At 35.9% G+C, this 20,796-nt stretch overlaps 1 protein-coding gene across 3 annotated transcripts in view; it reads right to left on the bottom strand.

Annotated features, from left to right (window-relative positions):
- The window catches only part of LOC114295030 (serine/threonine-protein kinase STY13), a 35,286-nt gene extending 16,497 nt beyond the window's left edge, over positions 1 to 18,789 (bottom strand). The window contains exons 1-3 of one of the 3 annotated variants that reach the window (XM_028239214.2): positions 18,534 to 18,783; positions 15,415 to 15,477; positions 14,493 to 15,272 (exon numbers count right to left, since the gene is read on the bottom strand). In XM_028239214.2, the coding sequence (XP_028095015.1) occupies positions 14,493 to 15,256 (764 nt within the window). In that variant the 5' untranslated portion in view covers positions 15,257 to 15,272; positions 15,415 to 15,477; positions 18,534 to 18,783. Of the gene's footprint in view, positions 1 to 14,492; positions 15,478 to 18,533 lie in introns of all 3 variants that reach the window. The other 2 variants (XM_028239219.2, XM_028239206.2) reach the window with 2 other exon arrangements.
- Between the last annotated feature and the right edge of the window lie 2,007 nt (positions 18,790 to 20,796).

Below are 20,796 nucleotides of genomic sequence, written 5' to 3'. Positions count from 1 at the left end.
AACAAAACCAAAGCAGCAGAACTAGGCCTGAAAAGTCTGTTTAAGCCCATATAAGGACTTGGCGTAGTAAACACACTTTGCTTGCATACTCCCCCTCAGCCCGAAAACCAGGTGGAGGATCCATAAGTAGTCTCAAGTAAGTCCACATGCAAAAAGGCATTATTGACATCCAGTTGATGCAAAGGCCAAGAATGCGAGGCCATAAGAGAGATAAGGAGCCGAACAGAGGTAAGCTTGGCGACCGGTGCAAATGTAGCCCTAAAATCCTTGTTAGGAACCTAAGTAAAGCCCTTGGCAACTAGCCGTGCTTTGTAGAGGTCCACAGTACCAATAACAAGATACTTAATAGTAAACACCCATTTACAGCCAACAGGCTTTTCACCAAATGGAAGAGAGACAAGCTACCAAGTTTGATTCTGTTTTAAAGCTGTCATCTCTGCTTACATAGCAACCACCCAACTTGGGATTATGAAGAGCTTCTGAAATAGAACGAAGAATAGTTTCCAACTCGAGCTTGCCATGGAAGGAACGATAGGCAGGGAAACACTCTCATAAGAAAGATACTAGGAAATAGGATTATTAATACTGCAAAGATATCCAAGACAACCAAGGGAATGTCTATTACGCGGGTTTCGACGAGGAACAGTAACCAAAGGAGAGAATCACTTGACCCATTTATCAGAGAGGCTGTTGATAGGAGACGAGGACGACGAGCATATACCTGCAATAGAGGAGGAGCAGCATCAACTTCAAACTCAAGAGAGACAGCCTCAACCTCATGAAAAATGGGAAGAGGCCGAGCATCAGATCCCAAAAATGGGATAGGAATAAAAGAGGAATCATGCACAGAAGGGCGAGTACCAAAAAAGGAGTCTTACAGAACGTCACATCATAAGAATGATAGTACCTACGAGTGCTAGGATCATAGCACTGATACCCTTTGGACATAGTAGAATACGCTACCAAAATACATTTAATAGCCTTATCATCTTAGTGTGAGTAGGACTCCGGTTTTGAACAAAACAAGTGCACACAAAAATCCAAGGTAGGAGAGGAAAGAAAGTGCTAAAAGGGTGTAAGGCCTGGAGAGGGGCAAGACCATGCAAGACACGACTAGGAGTGCAATTAATAAGATAAACCATAGTAAGAACAACATTACGCCAATAATACTTAGGTACATTCACTCCCCCGAGTCATTCCCTTGAGAAGACAACAAACCAAAGACATAATGTGGCGGTTTTTCCGTTCAGCAATCCCATTTTGTTCAGGAGTATTAGGACAAGTAAGTCGTTGAAGTATACCAGCTTGATTAAGATGGGAACAAAAAGCATCAGAAATGTATTCCCTCCCATTATCAGATCGGATATTTCAAACAACAATGTGAAATTGGGTTTTAACCATCTGAAGAAACTAAACAAATATGGGAAATACATCAGATTTACGCTTAATAAGATAAATCCAAGTACAACGAGTGTGGTCATCTATAAAGGTCACATAATATCTATGGCTAGACAGAGCAGTAACAGGTGAAGGGCCTCAAACATTAAAATGAATAAGATCAAACACAAAAGGAGCACAACGCATACAAGGAATATGAGTAGTACGGGTATGTTTAGCTAACTCACACACATCACATTGAAACTTCTTAGTCTTACAAGCTTTATTAAAATTTGAAAATAGTAAAAATAAATATTGAAAATTTGCATGACCCAGACGAGCATGCCACAATGCTAAAGTCTTAAAAGAAAAAACTAATAAATCCTCAGTTAACACAGAAGCGGAAAAGCTAGAAAGAAGCAGCTGATCTGGTAGATCTCCAAAGTAGTATAAACTGTCACGCTCATATCCCCTACCAAAAACCCTCTTCGAAATCAGGTCCTATGACAAGCAAGAATCGGGTAAGAAAATGACGGCGCAATGAAAAGCCTTGGCAAGTTGACTCAGACAAAAGATTATACGCAAAATTAGGGACATGTAGGACAAACGAAAGAATAATATCAGTAGATAGAGGAACATCGCCCCCATGACGAACAAATGTAGTAGAACAATTAGCAAGGCAAACAGTTTGGGTGGTAGCAAGAACTGGAGAAAAAAGGTAGGAAAGCTCACCAGTCATGTGGTCATTAGCCCCAAAATCCAAAACCCAAGTAGGACGTGCAAAGCGAACATGGAAAGCAGTAGGAGTACCTGTAGCCAAAGTGGTAGTCAAGGATGATGGCCCTGAAGATATCATAAAATCAAGTTGAGCTTGAAGTTGACCAATCTAAATCTGAAGGAGACGCAAATTTGGAGTAGTGGAACTCAGGACAATCTCCACAACAGCAGTAGTACGGGAGGAGTTAGATGGACAAGCACGAGAGAAACGTTGTCTCAACTCAGGATGATGTTTGAAACAACAAGCCTTGACATGGCCTAGTTCTCCACAATGATGACAAATTACCTTCCCAGTAGAAGAACGAGGCCTAGTTTGTGGAGTAGAAACAGGTGGAACCAACTGACGGCAGCGCTCATTGCTATCAATAATAGCAAAAACATCATAAAGGGAAGGCAGAGGAGATGTGTTTCTGAATACGAAGATACTCGAACTCAGAGTTTGAACCTATCAAGAACTAATATGTATGCTGTCGAGCAAGTCTCTTGGTCACAAGTGAAGCAGCCTTGATTGGAAGATCAGTCAAAGGCTCATATTGAGCCAATTCTTCTCAACATGCCTAAAGATTCCCAAAAAAATCAGCCACAGAAATACCCAAAGCAGACTTAGAAAGACAAGCAATGTCCAAATAAAGCTCAAAGATGTGAATATAATTATGAGCATGAACATACAACTGAGATAAGGCACGTCATAAACTAGAATGATATCATAGTATAAGAACATATGATAAATCCGGCCCTCTATGGAATTGAACATCCGTACCAAGATAGTGCAGTTGTCAATATCCCATTAACCACGTGAAGAATCTGTAGCGTTCGGCTGAGTAATGGTAGATCAAAGCCAATGAGTTTTCCCATTTCCCCCTAAATAGAGTTTAAGGGAACAACTCAAGGCAGTGAAATTTTTTCTATTCAACACCACTTGTAACACAATGAATCGGAGTATGGTGTGAGAGAGAAAAACCTGGATTCACAGGAACAGGTTTAACAGGAACCACAGGAAAAACATCAGACTCAATCATGGTGGCTAGAGAAACAGGTGGTGTATAGTTAACAATCCAAAACAATACACAAATCTCAAAACAATTGCTACCGAACAACCCGTTAGCCCACTAACAAAAATAACGAAGAAAAATATGCTTACTACATCAACACCAAGTCCTGAAACAGGGACAGAACTTGTCAAACTGCCCTAGAAGGGCTATCGGCTAGAAATAGGACTGCCAAAGGGGTAGCTTGGGCAAAGAAACAAGAAGGGCCGACTGGTGAGGAGAGGGATGGCTAAGAGTCGGAAGAGAGAGATAGAGAGAGGGGTTGTCAAAGCCTAGTGGTGACTGTCGAAGAGTGGAAGTCAAACAACTGAGATGAAAATACAGAGAAAAGGGTAAAGGTTAGGGTTAGGGTTTGGCTTTGATACCAAGAAGACTGAAAGAATTAAATGGCTTAGAGACTAGCCTGTGTATATATACTGATAGAGATTCACAAGATAGAAAATAACATAAAAAGGAAACAAAATCAAGGCCTAAACAATGGCCATAAAATAAGCACTAGGTTGCCTAATTAATTCTAATTCCAACACCTCTAGCACTATTACTTAGTAATTGAAATACTAATAATAAAGCATTTTTCATATAATTTAACCAATTAATTGAGTATCAAAAAAATGAGTTCTCACAAACAATGCCGCAATTAGTAATGGTCGGGGTCTAAACCCGACCCACTTAACCTCATTTGATTAATTGTGGCTTTGGTTTTGTCGTTTTAGAGATTGGACGTTGTTGTTGTTGTTGTTGTTGTTGTTGTTGTTGTTGTTGTTATTGTTGTTGTTGCTGCTACAGCAGCTGCAATGGAATTGTTTTCGGGTTTAAAATACGTAATTGGGAGTTATCATTGTGAACTTGTAAAAACTAAGTTTTCTAGGCCAACGATCGATTGCAACCCTTGGAGTGCTCGATCGCTTCACTTGAATTAAATTAGGTTTTCGTGCAATGTGTCATGTCCCACTAGGTTGCCTAAACAGAATTGCCTACCAAGAGGAAGGGCAAAAGAATGGAGGCTAATGGAAGAATCCAAAACTTCCCCGAATACTTGAGAGGATGTGAGATTCTTGTATATAATTCTAGAATGAATATAAAAAGATCTAGAATAGTTTTTATAGGATTCTAGAAGGTTGTGGAAGGCTCCAAGAGGATTCCACACACCTCATTCATCATATATTCTAGAAAATCCTAGATGGCTAGAGAGGCCTATATAAGGAGTAAGGGATCATTTGCCTCACATCCAACAACCGACTTAACATCCAACTTGAGGGTAAAGTTCTCTAGTGTAATACAACAGGTTCTCTCAAACTCTCTCGTGTTCTCTTGTGGCTAACCTTCTCTAAAAGGGTTAAGGGTTGACATAGCATCACTAGCCTAGCTGTGAGCATCTAAGTGCCACACGAAGTGCTTGGAAATAACGAAGGTCGTGACACGTGGCTGGTGATCAATCACCAACCAATCGCTCCATTTGAATTAAATGTGCATCATCATCCAGTAGCTAGCAATTGATTGCCTATCGATCGCTTCACTCTAATTGAATTTGTGTATCAAGCAGTAGCTAGCGGTCGATGCCTCATGGAAGCAACCAATCGCTCTGGCAAGTGTCATCAATTGCTTGGGCAAAAATCATGTAAGTGCGTCTTTTCCTTCCTTTTCCCTCACTTTTCTTTGCTTTCTCTTTTGATTCTCTCCTCCCTCTCTACTTTCTCTAAAATATAATTTGCAACTCCTTTGAAGCTTTAGATTTGAAGAGCACGTCAAGAGCTTTGTTTTCTTACGCTCCTATTTTCAATCTAGGCACTTTCAGATTTCAGGGCATTTTCTCCTCTTTTATTTGAGGTCTTACTTTTGTTAAATATGAGCTGTATTGATGTATGTGGTATTTTCATTACAAAAATCTTGAGAAATATATAGAGATTTTGGTATAAGTCGTACAAACCTAAGGTTTGGTAAATGTTGATTTATTCTCAATCATTTCTTACCAAAAGTGTTTTTCTATTGATGAATTGATGATATGTAGAAAATTAGAGAAAGCCCCAAATTTTAAAACAAAAACCTAATTGTAAAATGTGGGAAATTGTAGGTTTGTTAATGTATTGATCTCATCTCTTGAACTTGAAAGCCATACCTCTATTTTCTTAACATTGCATGGGTAAAAATTTGAGATTCTTGACAATTGGTGGAGAATTGCATTGTTGTAGAAATTATCAACTCAGGGAAATTGAAACTCGTTTTTAAAATGTGCATTGGAGCATTTTGGCATATCATTTGGAAATGAAGAATGATTTGGTTAAATTGACAATTTGGATTATAGGTTGGTTTGGAATTAAGATTAATTGGAAATAGTTTTAATTGGTGAATTTGAGTAGTGTATATTTTGAAACGGGATTAATTTGGCTTGAGGTCTATGGTGAAAGACCGAAAACCCGCGCGAAGTAAGTATTAATTTTTTTCCGACTAGCAACTGATAAAGTGGGGGTGTTTTTGCTAGTTCTTTTATGGGGAGAATTTGGTCAAACAGCCCTCATAATAAAACTTTAATGCATTAAGGACAAGTACAAGAAGATTTCCTGGAAAAATCCTGCACATACCAATATTATCAAAATATCCTTAGTGACTAATTTAATATTTTAAATTTTAAAACGATATAACTTTTGATTTAGATGTCGATTTTTAATAAAATTAGTATTTTTAAAATCCTCTTATCAAGATCTATCAAACAAGATCCAAGTTGACCATGAAATTCTCTAAAAGAAATATATAAAAAATTTACTGTCGAAATTGACGTAAATAGTAACATTTTACTCTATTTCACAATAACATTTTACTGTCAATCAATTAAAAAACATATCTTCACTACGAGGTCACAAACAATTAGAGTAAAATTTTACTATCGTTCTATGAACAAGTAAAAAAAAAAAAAGTACAAGTTCTGCAAGTGGGTGGAATTTACCCATAATTTTGATGTGTTTTTGTGCAGGTAAGTAGTAGCAACATCCCTTTCATGTGAGTGAGAGAATGATATGACAATTTCAAGCCCAAAAATACTCCAAAACAGCGTGGAACATTGTGCACCTCATCTCACTCTCTTCTCTCAATCAAGTAATTTTGCAATTCTGACACACACTACACTCGTTCCTTCCACACCTTATTTGCACAAACAAACCTAGAGAGAGAGAGAAAGAGAGGATGAACATGGTAATGTCTATATTGCTTCGATTTATATATCCACTGCCGCCTCCATTGTTCATAACCGCCATGTCTGTGATCAATGCAGCGTCTTTGGCCAATGTCGGAATTTCGAAAATCATAGGCAAACACATGTATATACCTAGGGGCAAATTTGTCCAGAAAAAGAAGGAAAATATTAGTTTGTCCTTCATGGAGGACAAATCTGCTGCTCAAGGGGTTTAGGAAGTAAAATATTTTGAGTTGTCCTTTACACACTAACATAATGGGCCCTAGGGAGGTTTGGCTAAATTTCCCTCCCTTTATAGACCACTGGCAGATACTTGCCTAGGGATTCAGCATGTCAGTAATTGGATCGGATTATAAATTGAGAAATTGAGTTTTGTTAAATTATTCATGTTTTGAGTTTTTCAAAGAGAAAATGGGAACTTGATGATCATGATTGTCATTCAAAGTCTACATCTACTTGTGACATGTGCATTCATGATCATATTCATTGATAGAGCATATTTCTTAAGTTTAAGAATTTCTCTACTAGACGTTTTCGTTCATCCCCTCTGTTGTTAACTCTTTCTAGGTATGGATGGTGTACCACTGCCTCAACAATGGTCCATGTGGACGGAAGAGCATGACGGGTCCATTTTGTTTACTTTGTTGCGGCCTTGGGCCTTGTTTTGTACGACCAAGTGCCTATTCTTTTGTAAGGGGGCTTTGCCCTCTTTTGTTGTGTAAGCCGTAGAGCATTTTCATATAATATAACAGAATATTGTAATGTTTCACATGCTTTACATTCATGCCATGTAGCAATTAAATGTAGGATGCATGTGTCTCTTGAATCATCATGACTTGAAAAAAATATGTATGCCAGGGCGAGAGAGTTTTACTTCATTCTCTTTTGGTCCTATGGTCTCATGTTTGCGTCCATTGTACTCTTATTATTCTTTATCTATCTACTTTCCTCTTATTTTAGGCTATAACCATGTTCTTTATCATGGGTTTGGACCTTGTAAATCCGGGGCGTGACACGATTTGAAGATGGGGTTGGTCGACAGCTAACTATTCTCGATGCAATCAGAGTGAAACTTGAAGGAAAGGATCGTGATGAAGACTAGCCCACGACGGAGGGAGGTGGTGACGTTTGACAATGGTTTTCAATAACTTCCAAAAAAGTAGGCTTCAACCACCTACCTTAGAGCACAAATGAAGAGGAACGAAGAGAGGAATGTAATTGGGATTGAGTCTGTGGATCTGATACCAATTGATGTGGAACATCTTAAAAAAAGAGAAGAAATAAGAAAGAGAACCGGGCCACAACCCTAACACAATAGCCATACCTAAAACAATCAAATTCTCATTATTCAAAGCTAAATAATACAATGTAGTCTGCAAAGCCTAACATTTGTAAGTCAAGAAACCTAAACAAACAAGGAAACCGAATCCTAATAGAATAGGGAAACAAATATTATTGAAATCCTAACCAAACTCAAACTATAATTAAAAATAAAATACAATAATAAATTAGACAATAAATATTAAAGACAATAATAAAATATCCACAGCACACGCACGTTCTGCATCATGCCCTTCCTAAAAAACCAACAACACTACAATATATATATATATATAATTGCAAATATATTCTTGCTCCTTGTGAGTCATCAGCCTCCGTGTTTACCAAGTCAAGAGTCCATGTCATAATTGCCTTTGAGGACTTAAACATGTCAACCATCTAGTGCACCATAGGCACAAATTCCACATATCTTGCTACCAAATTTGGCTCAACCAAGTAGTACAAAATAAACCTACCTCAATCAAGAAGTTAATGTCTTCTCTAAACCATTGAAAATAGTATGGTTTCCCATAGGAAGATTGCACGTTGCAAAGAACCTTTTCCTGATAAACTCTAAAGGCCACAGATAATACTACTATTGACATTACCTCTGAACCTATAACCCATTAAAATTACATCCCAAAGAAACAACCATTACCTTAAAATATAACGTGCCTCATTTGTGTGTAGTAACAATCACCAAACCAAGGGCGAAAACCATGAGTGACCATGTGCCACCAAAATCAATCACTAACTTAATGATAAAAGGGATGCTGAATCATGTTGTACTTGTGTGTAAAGGATATGCTAAATAGAAGTAGACAATCTCAATTAATAAGAATTCAGAAGGAAAAGGGATAGAAAATCAAGAAACGAGAAGCCACATCCACACCCACACCCACGCCGATCTCTAAACAAAATGAGAATAGATAAAAGTCCCCGATAGACAATCTCAACATGGGCAACGGTCTCTCTTAAAAAACTCACCGGGTAGCCCCTTTCTACACTATTTAGTCAGCCTTGCAGTTACCTAGAGGGTGCTCACCACAACTTCCAAATGGATTTTTCAGACCCAAAAGTCCTCCACAAAAAATGTTTGGTTGGTTAGATTCATAGAAAAAGGACTTCTAACAGAAGTGCAACCACTACAAGTCGATTTTGCCAAAGCCGATAAGAGTAGCTTTTGGAACAACTTTGTGAGAAGTCTTTATGTCACAAATGATAATTATTAAAATCCCAATTTTACCTTCAAACTTTATTATATTTTGCCACTCCTAACCCTTGTTATTGTTATATTAACAAACTTGGATCAAATAAAAATGATTAGAATGTAACGACCCCAAAATGCGTATATGGAATTATCTTTATTTACCTATAGGTTAATGTGCTTTAATGTGATTATATCTATTTGAATTGAGGAATTATCTGTTGAGTCACGACTTTAAAACTGAAATTGCCGACCTTTACGGGTTCAGAAATCAAAATTTAGTACTTGGATATGTTAATGAGAATATTTAGAGCTATTTGGGAAAGTTAATTGGAAATTTATTTCGTCTGCTTCGTTAAGGTGTGTTTAGGTGGCTAATTTTGCACTGTAAATTGAAGGCCTTAGTGGCTTCAGAAACCAGAACGAAGTACAAAATTATGATCAGCATAATTTTTAGAATGATCAGCATAATTTTTAGAGTCATCTGAGAAGTTTAATTGGAATTGTATTCGTACGATTCGTAAGAGCGCGTTTGGCTCCCCCTAATTGTGTTAAGCTTTTATATATATATATATATGATATGAGTTGTTGAACTCATCAATTGGAGTCCAAAAATATCTAAGGGAGAGGGAGAGAACCGTGAGAGAGAGAGAGAGGAGAGACAAAGCTTCTCTAAGAGAGAGAGCTCAACATTCATGGGGGTTTGAAGATAAATTGAAGAGATTGAAGAGAGGGGAAGAAGATCAACCATGGAAGCTTGGGAAATTGAAGAGAGCTAAGAGAGAGGCAAAGATTGAACTAAGGTATGGAAGTTTATCTTGAATCCTTATGTTTAATGCATCAATTTCATGCAATCCTAATGATATTGGAAAATTTTAAACCCATTTGAGTTAGGGTCTTATGTATGTATTTAATTGAGCTCAATTTAAGAAATTAGAACTTGAATCCTATGATTTTGTTTATGATTGGAGCTCAACCTTATGAATGCCATATAAAATGAACTCTCGATTGTCCATAAAACAAGATTATGCAAGAATCAAGTGTGTTTGTGGGTTTTGTTTTGAGAACTTTAAGGAGTATGAAAGATGAAACATTGATCTTGAACTTGAGGCAAAGATTGATTTGTTTGGAATGAAATTACACTTGAATGATGTTAGTCTATCATGTTGTGGGGTAATTTTACATGTTTTTTGGTGATTAAATTGGAACCAAGCTTAGAAAATAAAAAAACAAAGGTTAGAGCAAACAAACATTTTCGAACAGTGGAATTTGCCCAGAGCCGCACGTGCGGCGGGGCTTCCCGCACGTGCGGCAGTCCCCTTCCAGCACCAAAAATGAATCTGAAATAAAAGCACCTTGTCCCGCACGTGCGGCTCAATTCGCACACATGCGGCCCAATTCGCGCACATGCGGCCTTGTTTCCCGCAGGTGCAGGACAGCTCTATTTCAACCAACTTCAAATAAGCATATCTCTTGCATCCGAACTCCGTTTTAAGTGATTCTTGAGCCTAAATTCAAGCCCCGGAAGTCTAGTTTCCAATGGTGGTGGTCTTACTCCCAAATTCTAAGTACACAAATAGATATGCTCAAATTAGTAAAGATTATTCACTTTCTGTCTACCAATTTTATACCATTTCTTCTTCTAAACCATTTTCCTTTCGATTCCTCCTATTTTCCTAGACACGGATTATGATCTGTTGAGGACTGATGAGTTTAGAACCAACATGACTAATTGATTAAAGAACAAGTAAGGGATTGGTTATATTCTTATATTATGCTATGTGCAATGTGTTTGTAGGTCAAGACAAGGACATCGTCCCATCGCTACTAGAAGCCCATCACTGTGAGTAATAGTAGCGTAACGATATGTTTTACTTACTTCCTGTGATTATAATTTATATATTGTTGTTTGTGAATGGCATATACTATTGACATTGTGCTTTGATTGAATTAATGGACATAATTAAATGATGGCATTGATATGGACCTAAGGTCGTTTTGTTCCTATTAATAAAAATGGGCCCGAGGCCGTTATGATGTGAATTGTTTATGACTCATGGCCCTAAGGCCGGGGGAGATGGAGATCTGTCGATGTTCCGTCTACCCTATAATGATATGAACTGTATATGACTAATGGCTCTTACGCCAAGGGAAATGGAGACATGCCGATGTTCTATCTTCCCTATATTGCTCTGGACAGCTGTTGTAATGTTGGGCCTAGGGCCGTTTCGTATCATACATGGGCCCAAGGCCGTTCTGTATTACATGTGGGCCTTAGGCCATTTTGACATATGGTTATGGATAAGACCTGTATATGATTTACTTTATGTAGATTTATGTTCTCCAAGGCCATGCTTAATCACCTAACCTCCTTACATTGCTATTATTCACTGAGCCTTGCTCCCTCCGTTTTTATGTATATTTATGTAGGTGAGCCATCAGGGACTAACACTAGAGTTGTATTGAGATCCACCTCTCTGTCAAGCCGCCCGGGTTACGCCTCAGCGTCGAGGCTTTAATTTTGTATTGGAGAGTTATGTCTTTTATTGAGTCTTATGTATTTGTGTGCGAGATCTATATAAGTTCTGTGATTATGTGTGTAAATATGGAAGTATATTTAAATGTTTAAATTAATCTAAGTCTTCATGTATGCACAAGCTCAATAGGTGTTGTCTTTATGTTGTTATTTGCTTCCACTTAATGCCCCGTATTCGAATAAATATTCGTGAAATTTTGTTTTGAGGCCTATGTACAGGCCGGTCATGGACCAAACTTTTAGGGGCGGGTTTGGGTCGTGACATAGAAACTGTTTGATTTGTTTGACCAAGCAAATGGGTGTGATACACTTCTTGTGGATGATGTCATGTAGATAACCAATGTGCGCACTCTACGAAGGCGGGTTTGGGTCGTGACATAGAAACTGTTTGATATGTTTGACCAAGCAAATGGGTGTGATACACTTCTTGTGGATGATGTCATGTAGATAACCAATGTGCGCACTCTACGAAGGGCCCCAATCTTCTAAGCAATACAATTGTTTTTTAGAATTACATCATGTTTGGTTTCATTTTCAAAATTTATTTTTTTAATTATTCATTTATTTATTTTTGAAAAAATAGAAACTAGTTTGGCAAAATGTGCATTGCCAAACACAAATTTTATTTAGAAAGCTTTTTCTTGAAAGACTTTGGATAAAATCCATTCTTAGGAAGTCGTTACTTAGAGGAGAAGTCACGGGAAACAAGCCTAACCTATGGATCAAAAGCAAAAAAGCGTTGTAAGTCAAACTAACAACACCAAACATATCTTTCCATGACAAAACTTCCCAGTTATGTATAAGGTAGGTTGAAAGCCTATTTCACTTTTTTTTCTTGCTCTTCTTTTGAAGGGGGGTGGAAGCAAGATGAGAGTAAGATAAAATTTTTAAAACTCTTAATACAAAAAGAAAGTGATTATTACCCTGCAATGGCTAAAATGAAACGGCCAGATGTCTTTCTGATGTGACATGTGCTAAAACCATGCAAATAAAATATAACACAGAAAATTCATTCCACCAATTGTTTCACAAAAGCATACGAAACCAAGATGGCACAAATAAAGAACAAAGAAGAAAATGACATAAATTTTTTCAAAAGAGTACGAATCTAGGATATTGCACTCAAGAGACTAGATAAATAACACAAAAGAAAAGAAAGAAATCAATGCAAGCAAGCTGAAAACTTCCATCTTTTTCCAACAAGAGATGGATGGAGTAAAGACTCAAATGCTCAACTTTTAGAACCCCAAGAACTTTTGATGCAGAGTATAAGAAGCTCAAGGAAAAGTGAATTCAAAAAAGCGATGATATTTGGAAATTGGAATGGTTTCAAAGAGGAATTGATAGGAACCGTATATAATCATGTTTCTAGTATTATTATAGTCCTATTCCATGACTATTTTTATGTTTCTAGAATTTTTAGGTCATGGGTATTTTGGTAATTTTATATTTGCTGACATCGGCTGTAGGGGTCGCCAATGGGTTATCTTATGAGTCAAGTTATTTAATTAGTTTTTATTTTGTTTCTTATCTGGTCTTTAATTAGTTTTAGAAGTCAAAGATATTTTAGTAGTTTCCTTTTTTGGTTCTAGTTTATTTAGAAAGTCTCCTAGTCCTATATAAAGTCATGTAATGCTTATAAATTAATGGAGTTGATATTTAATAGAATTTTCAGAGATTTGAAGCCTCTTTTGAGTTTGTGTGATGCAACCCTAACCCTAGGTGTAATGCCTATGAAGGTGCGATGCCTAGACCTATCTTCTTCTCTTCTTTCTTCTTTTTTTCTGTTTCAGTATACTGTTCACGAGCTGTTGTTCACAGGTCCTAAACAGCCCCTGTTTTGATCTCTTTCACCCGGTTTATTAATCCTAAACCTAGTTCATTCCATTCATTAATTGAAATCCTAAAATTCATATTGATTTTCAGCTTTAAGCAACCATAAAAACCACAGAAAGTCAGTTTTACAGTCCTTGCAGCCTCGTCCCTAATCGTCCTGCATCAACTTCCCTATATAAAATATAAAAAAAAAAAATGAAATTAAAGTATTTAAACCCAAAACAATTTTTTATAGGTAAAATTAAAACTCGAAATGATTTGAGCTACTAAATTAAGTCCCAGGCATTGGAATTCTGCACCCAAACCTTCAAACATTTGGGATTTTCACACAATCCTCAACGATCACATGATCAAATGGCCATGCTACTAGAATGTACCAATAACTGATATATCATATGCAAACAACTCTATATGATGCATCAACACAACCTGCTCAATGGGTGACAATGAAAACACAGTTCACTTCATCCAATTTAATTTTGTTGCACCAAATGGAACTTATTTACATAATTATACAGAAAGAAGCTAGCAGGAATGTTACAAATATGTCACAGAACATTGTGTTTATTCTCTTGAAAGTATATTGACATAACATTGTCTTTTGAAACTTTTTTGTCTACTTATACAGAAAGAAACTTTTTTGCGTAACTTTTTTTTTGACATAACATCATCCAATTTAATTTTTGTCTTTGGACTTGAACAAAACTACATCAATTTATCAAAACCTAGCAGCAGCAAGTATAATGGATGGCATGTGTAAGCTAAGAAAGAAGAGGCAAGAACTCTGAAATTAATCAAAATTATGTATGCATTTCCATTTGTAATAAAATATGTTCAATTCAAATGAAAAACATAATGGGATCACAACAACAATCTATCAAGTTTTAATGGTGAAATTATCATATGCAGAATACAACAAACCGCCTAATGGACTATAAACACACAACTTGTACACCCAAACATCAGTAGGATCTTGCATGAACAAGATCGAATCAACAATCTTAACAGCATGATATGCTAAGATACATATACCATAAAATATTGCTCAACCTGTTAGATGCAAAGATGTCCAACATAAAAAGAAAACAAATCCAAATAGCAATGCAGCATAATCTTGCCAAGCAAGCATTCTAGTAAAAAGATAACAATGATAATAAGATACAGAAGAAAAATAATCTTGGTGCTAAGGATCAAGAGGCTTACGGAGCCATCCATCGATACGTTCCAGTCTCTGGTGTCATTCCTTCAGTCTGCACCTCAATACGAGCCACCCCAAAATCCGCAATCTTTATGGATTTGTCTGAGGAAATCAAAAGATTGTCAGACTTTAGATCGCGGTGAATCAAACCAAGCCCATGCACATACGCCATCCCCCTAGCAACATCCAAAGCCTGCTTGACGGCCACTTTCAAAGGCACGGATCGGTTCTGTCGCTTTGTCAAAAACTGCCTAACTGAACCCCCCTTTGCATATTCTGTCACTATACACCATACCATGGGTTTACGACATGCACCAATAAACCGAACAATGTTTGGATGCTTTAATGTGGCCAGCATCATGACTTCTTGCTGAAACTGTTGCTCCATCAAGTGAGCCCTCTCTAGGTCATTCTCTGGCCTTTCCAAAAGCTTGATAGCAACATCCTCGCCGTTGTAAGTACCTTTGTAAAGTTTTCCAAAAGCCCCCTGTGCAAAAGCTGGCCCCATATTAAGCTTCCTCAAATCAATTGTCCACTCATCAAAACTATCAAGCCCCTGCGTGGGAACACGAGGGTCCATTAGAGCTTGAGCCAATGCATCATCACTAAGACCATGTGAGACTTTTCCTCGGTTAGCACTCTGGGCAGCAGAGTAGTTGTTGTTGACACGCTTCAATCCTTGGTGGTTTAGGATGCGAGTGTGGGAATCATTTGATCCGACACTACTGTTATCAAGTGACATTGCAACAGAACCTCCACCGTTGCTCATCTGCAAACTACCAAAACTGTCAATTGAAATGTTAGAACCCTCCCCAAGCTTATGGTAAAAACCTTGAGACAGATCAAAATTATCATGGTTGTTATTTAGGCCAATAATTCCAGTAAATTTTGGTGCCTCCAACATTTTCTCTAAAAGAGCAGCACAACCTTCGAAGTTTCCTTATTTCGTCAGCATCAGCATGTCCTAGCTCAAACCCTTTTACCAAAACCCTACAATCATAATGATTCCACAAAATTCTATCAGCACTGAATATTCCAATCAGAATGACTTTTCATGTGAAAATGCATAAAAGAACATGATCATATCAATCATTTCAAATGAAATAAAGGTAATAGCAACACTCTTCAAATTAAAGGTTCAATTACACCATAATGTTTGTTTTGGTTCCTAAAAACAAAACAAATGGGATGGGAGTACAAGGAATTGATTCAAAACTCTACAAGTTCCATTACTTCAGAACACAAATGAACAAAAAGCACCACCAAAGTGATCCTAATAAAATTATCCAGCTCAGTTGAGGTGAGATTTACATTTTGAAAAATCAACACAGGTTAATTCATTTAGGCAATAGAAAACATACTGACAAAATGTTTGCATTTTATTTTCTTGTCAATATTTGCATTTTATTTTCTTGTCAATTTTTTTAGCAATTAAACTAAGTCGTAAATTTTGCAAAGTCCCGAAATTTTGAAACTTATTGTAATGAATATATCTCCGGGTTCGGATTATTCGTTTGTGGATACATGCGTTGGCATGACTTACGGAGTAGGTTATCTGATACTTTTCGTTTCCCGAGGTCGTAAGGATTGTATCAAAACTCATGCACCAATTTGGCTGTTTCTATATTCAAATCTTGCACCAGAAATAGTGAAATTTGGACTTAAAATCAAAATTGAACCCAAAAACACCCAGATTAGTGTTCCACACGTGTGGATTGGTGTCGGACAACTAGGGGCTTTTGCCAGTAAGCCCGCACATGTGGTGAGAATTTTTGAACGTGCAGGGAGGTGGAACCAAGGAGAGTTTCGGACTGTGGAAATCTGCACATGCGGCAGTCTACTATCCCCGTCTCTCTCCCCCAATCTTTCTTTTTCTTTCCCTTCTCTTTTTCTTCTACGCGACTGACACATCTCTCTCACTTTGCATTTATCTCTCTATATTTCTCTCTATCTTCTCTCTATACCTCAAATTATTTCAACTCAATATTGGAACAAACCCCGGTTTGATTTTTCTTTCAACCCGAGAAGCAAAGTTGTAGAGCTCGTCAAGGACAACAATCCTAACGTTGCAAATTTTATTTCGGCAAGTTTCACCATTTAGGATTTTTCCTTTCATCTCATTTTCAAGTAGGGGGTACTCTTCACTCATCTATGTGTTATTATGTATTTAGTTGGTAGCTTCATTTACAAATATTGCAATTTACCTTGTTAGGATTAGGTCTTCATAATATTAGGGATGTTTATCATAGAAGTTATTTTAAATTAGTAATTAGATGTATATTGGAGTATATTATGATTTTAGTTTAAGTTTGGAACACTCCAGTGGAGAAACCCCAAATTTTGAAGAAATTAGGGTTTGGTGTAAGATGTAAAGATTAATGTTGAAATACACATTATTTCCATTGAATTTATTGTCTATCAACCATTACGAGAAAATGTTGAGATATTATTCATCACTCATTATGAGGAAGTGTTGAGATATTGTTTATAATAATGGGTTATTGTATATCATTATTTATGAACATTGTTGAATCATATTAATACACATAAGTGAGTTTGATTTTCATAATGAGCACTACCCAGCATGGTAGAAATTTTGTATGAGTCGATTTGTGGAATTAAGCAACTTAGGTTACAGACTCCAGGTGAAAGTCTCAAAACTTGACCAATGGGATAACGGGTCCATCCGGTTGGCAACTGAAAAACCTAAAATTTCACACAACTTCTCCAATAAGAAAGTGCACTAAATTGTCATGCAAACGAAAGGTGTGCAGCGTGGTGAATGTGTATTGGTAAAATCTCAGAACTCATAAATGAGGAAATTGTTGGGTGTTGGTTATAATTTATTTAAACATCATATTTCATATGCATTGCATTGTTAATATTTTTAGTTGTTAGCATTGCATCATGGTTACCGTATTTGTTTACATCTTAATTCCTTTATTTGTTAGATTGATAGACATTAATTGTATACTCGATACCACCTTACATCATACTAGCATATAGGTTTGTAGAAACTTATCACTTTACTGGGCTAGTTAGCCCACCCCTTCCTTTCCACAAAAAGGGAGCAGACTGTATTGAGTTGCATCAAGGACTTAGAAGAGTTGCTCTAGTACTTCAAATTTTTATCTTTTGTTGTAATTCGTTAAGCAAACTCATGTTATGTAATTTACTTTAAATGTCATTGCTTATGTTATGAGAGGTAGAAGGGCTAGCGACTTATCTAGGATGAGGTTTTCGCCCTGTTTGCCTACCATGGAATTTGGAGCCGTTATGGGCAGTCTCAAATTATTTGCTTGGTATACCTTGAATTTTATTTGTAAGGGCTTGGTTTGTAAGCCACAAGACAAGATATAATATGTATAACTTTATTGTTTTGCTTGACCAAATGGGGGTTCTGTATGTATGTTGCATGTACAGGGTGGGTGTGAGGCATTAGACCATTCCTTGGCAAGTTCGACCAACACTGATTGGAAATGAATGGTTTTCTAAAGTAGACTACGTCAGTTTAATTATTTAATTAATAAATGAATCTTTCTATTAAATAATAATTGTCACCTGTCACGTTAGGTTTCTGTTCATGACTTCAGGTCATCGATCCGAAAGGGTGACAAATTTTAAGTTAACAAAATCACACAACAATAAAACAAGGACAAATTTCATTTTACCCCCAAAATTTTAAAAAAGAAATCCCTAATTTTTAGAGAGGTGAAAGCCCCAAATTTTAATTTCCCCTTTATTAAACATACATTTATCTTTTAGCATCAGTTCTCTGCACTAAATCCAAACCACAAAAATCCCAACACAAAAATTGAAATCTGAACCCTAAACAAGACAAACCAACATTTCTACAAGCATAAAAACTAGAACATGAACTGGTTTAAAATCAGCTACTCTCGAATTAAAGCATGGACTTCAAAGAATCTCGTATACAAAAAGCTCAGTATAAAATGAAAACCCTAAAAATGCAAATATATATATATAAAGATAAACAAATTGAGTGATCTAAGCCGAAAATTGGCGAATTAATATGAGAGAAGTACCTCGATCAAGAGGGCGTGACTGCGATTCCGACGGCGGAGTCCTTAGAGACGATTGAACAGAGATCGATTCCAAAATGAAGGGAATGCTCTGTCGTGGCCCCCCTCTGTTCAACACACACCGACACGAATTTGTAGAGAGAGAGAGAGAGACAGATAGAGAGAGAGAGCAAACACCACCAATGAATGAATGAATGAATATATATATCTGGGTCTTCGTCTCTCATTTTTATTTTTAATTTTAGTTTTGTTTATTCAGGAAGTCCTAAGGTGTGGTCAGGCACATGATACAACAATCCCCTCCCTTCCACGTGGCGTCTGTAGTTAAAGGGAAAATTACAACTCACCCTCTTAAACTATTGTGTCATATATATCTATATATTATATAAGGAAAATAAAGTCAGGAGCTTCAATATCTCATACTAATTTTTTTAATTTTAAATAATTAAAAAAATCTCTATTGATTAGTTTTTATTTGATAATCTCATATAAAGAAAATAAAGAAAAGAAAAATGAGTTGTTTTACTCATATAGAGTGAATCTTATACTCTCATCCCATTTAATATTGGTGTGTTGTGCATGTTTTAATTCAATATAGTTTAAATTTTATAACTTTTAATTAATTAATTTTGACCTAATTGATTAGGCGAAATCATTTTTGATTTAATTGATTCGTTAGTTTAACCATGATTTTAACGGTTTTATCAAAATATATTGATTCGATTTATTTGATTCGAAATAAACTAAAGATTGATCTGATTAAAGATTGAAAGATTGAGATTGCTTTATTTTATAATCTCACATCGGAAAAAAAAAAAAGTTGTTTTACTTATATAAAGTAAATCTTAATAGCGTAGTATTGTGTATACTTCAATTCAAGACAGTTTAAATTTAAAAATTAAAATAACATTTAAAATTTGAAATTAATTAATTCTTGTATAAAATTGGTTGGTCATTTGACAAACCGATTTGGCTGAACCATTTTGGGTTTGATCGATTCGTCGATTTAATCGCAATTTCTTATATTGATTTTATCGATTTTAAATAATTAAAAATTTTCCATTCGCTAACTTTTATTCAACCATATAAAAATAAAACTCTAATTAGTTTATAATTTATTTTATAATCCCACATTTTGAGAAGAAGAAAAAACAAAGTTTATTTCACTCTCTGATTATAGGGGTGTTTGGGACGAACTTTTTTGGCTAAAATAATACTAAAAAACAAAATAGACTAAAATAACCAATAAGACAAAATGTCACATTAAATCTATAATCATTTTACTTTTTATCTCACAAACATCACATCTAACTATAAAAAAATCTAACTATTTTCTCAAACACAAAAATTTTAGCCTCCTAAAATAGCCAAAAACTAAAATAATTTGCTAAAATAGCAACTTCTCAAACACTCACTATATAAGGAAAAGGGAATTTCTAATGAGCAGGCTTGTGAGAGCTCCAAAATCTCATATTAATCTTCTTAATTATTTTAATTTTAAACAAATAAAAAATCTCCATTGGTTAGATTTCATTTAACCATATAAAAATAAAACTCTAATTAGTGTACGATTTATTTGATAATCCCACATCGAGAAAAAAACGAAAAAAATGAGTTGTTTCATTTATATAAAATGAATCTTATACTCTCATTTAATATTGTAATGTTGCGCATGTTTCAATTCAATATAATTTAAATTTTAAAATCAAGTTTAAAATTTTTAATTAATTAACTTTTGTGTAAGTTGGTCGGTCTTTTGACGTAACCAATTAGGCTGAATCATTTTTGGTTTGACTGATTCGTTGATATAACCACGATTTTAGTGGTTTTATCAAAATATAATGGTTTAGATTTGTTTGATGGCGGGTTTTAAAAAAATCTCCATTGACTATCTTTTAACTCTCATCAATTATAAATTATTATCTATAATAGACTATATATTACCTTTAATTTTTAAAACTACAAAATTAACCAATTCTTGTCCTTGATATGATATGAGGTGGGGGCAGAGGTAGATAAATCAACTCCAAACCCACCTCATGGTCATTACTTCTCATCGCTATTAGCTACCATCACTAACAATGACCTATTCGTCAATGACCTTCGACCACCACATCTTTCAACCACTAATCATTTTCTATTGCTACCAACCTCTTCTTACTGGCGGTAACCATCTTTGGTCACAACTTTTTACTAAAAACCACTTTCAAATACCATTTTAGGCGGCTAACTGGCCATCATTTTTAACCATTGACAATCACTTTTG

Source organism: Camellia sinensis, chromosome 13 (genome assembly GCF_055761805.1).
Source record: "Camellia sinensis isolate YWXY chromosome 13, ASM5576180v1, whole genome shotgun sequence".
Taxonomy (NCBI): domain Eukaryota; kingdom Viridiplantae; phylum Streptophyta; class Magnoliopsida; order Ericales; family Theaceae; genus Camellia; species Camellia sinensis.
Note: the sequence above shows the minus strand (reverse complement) of the source record. Positions and strands in the feature narration are given on the sequence as shown.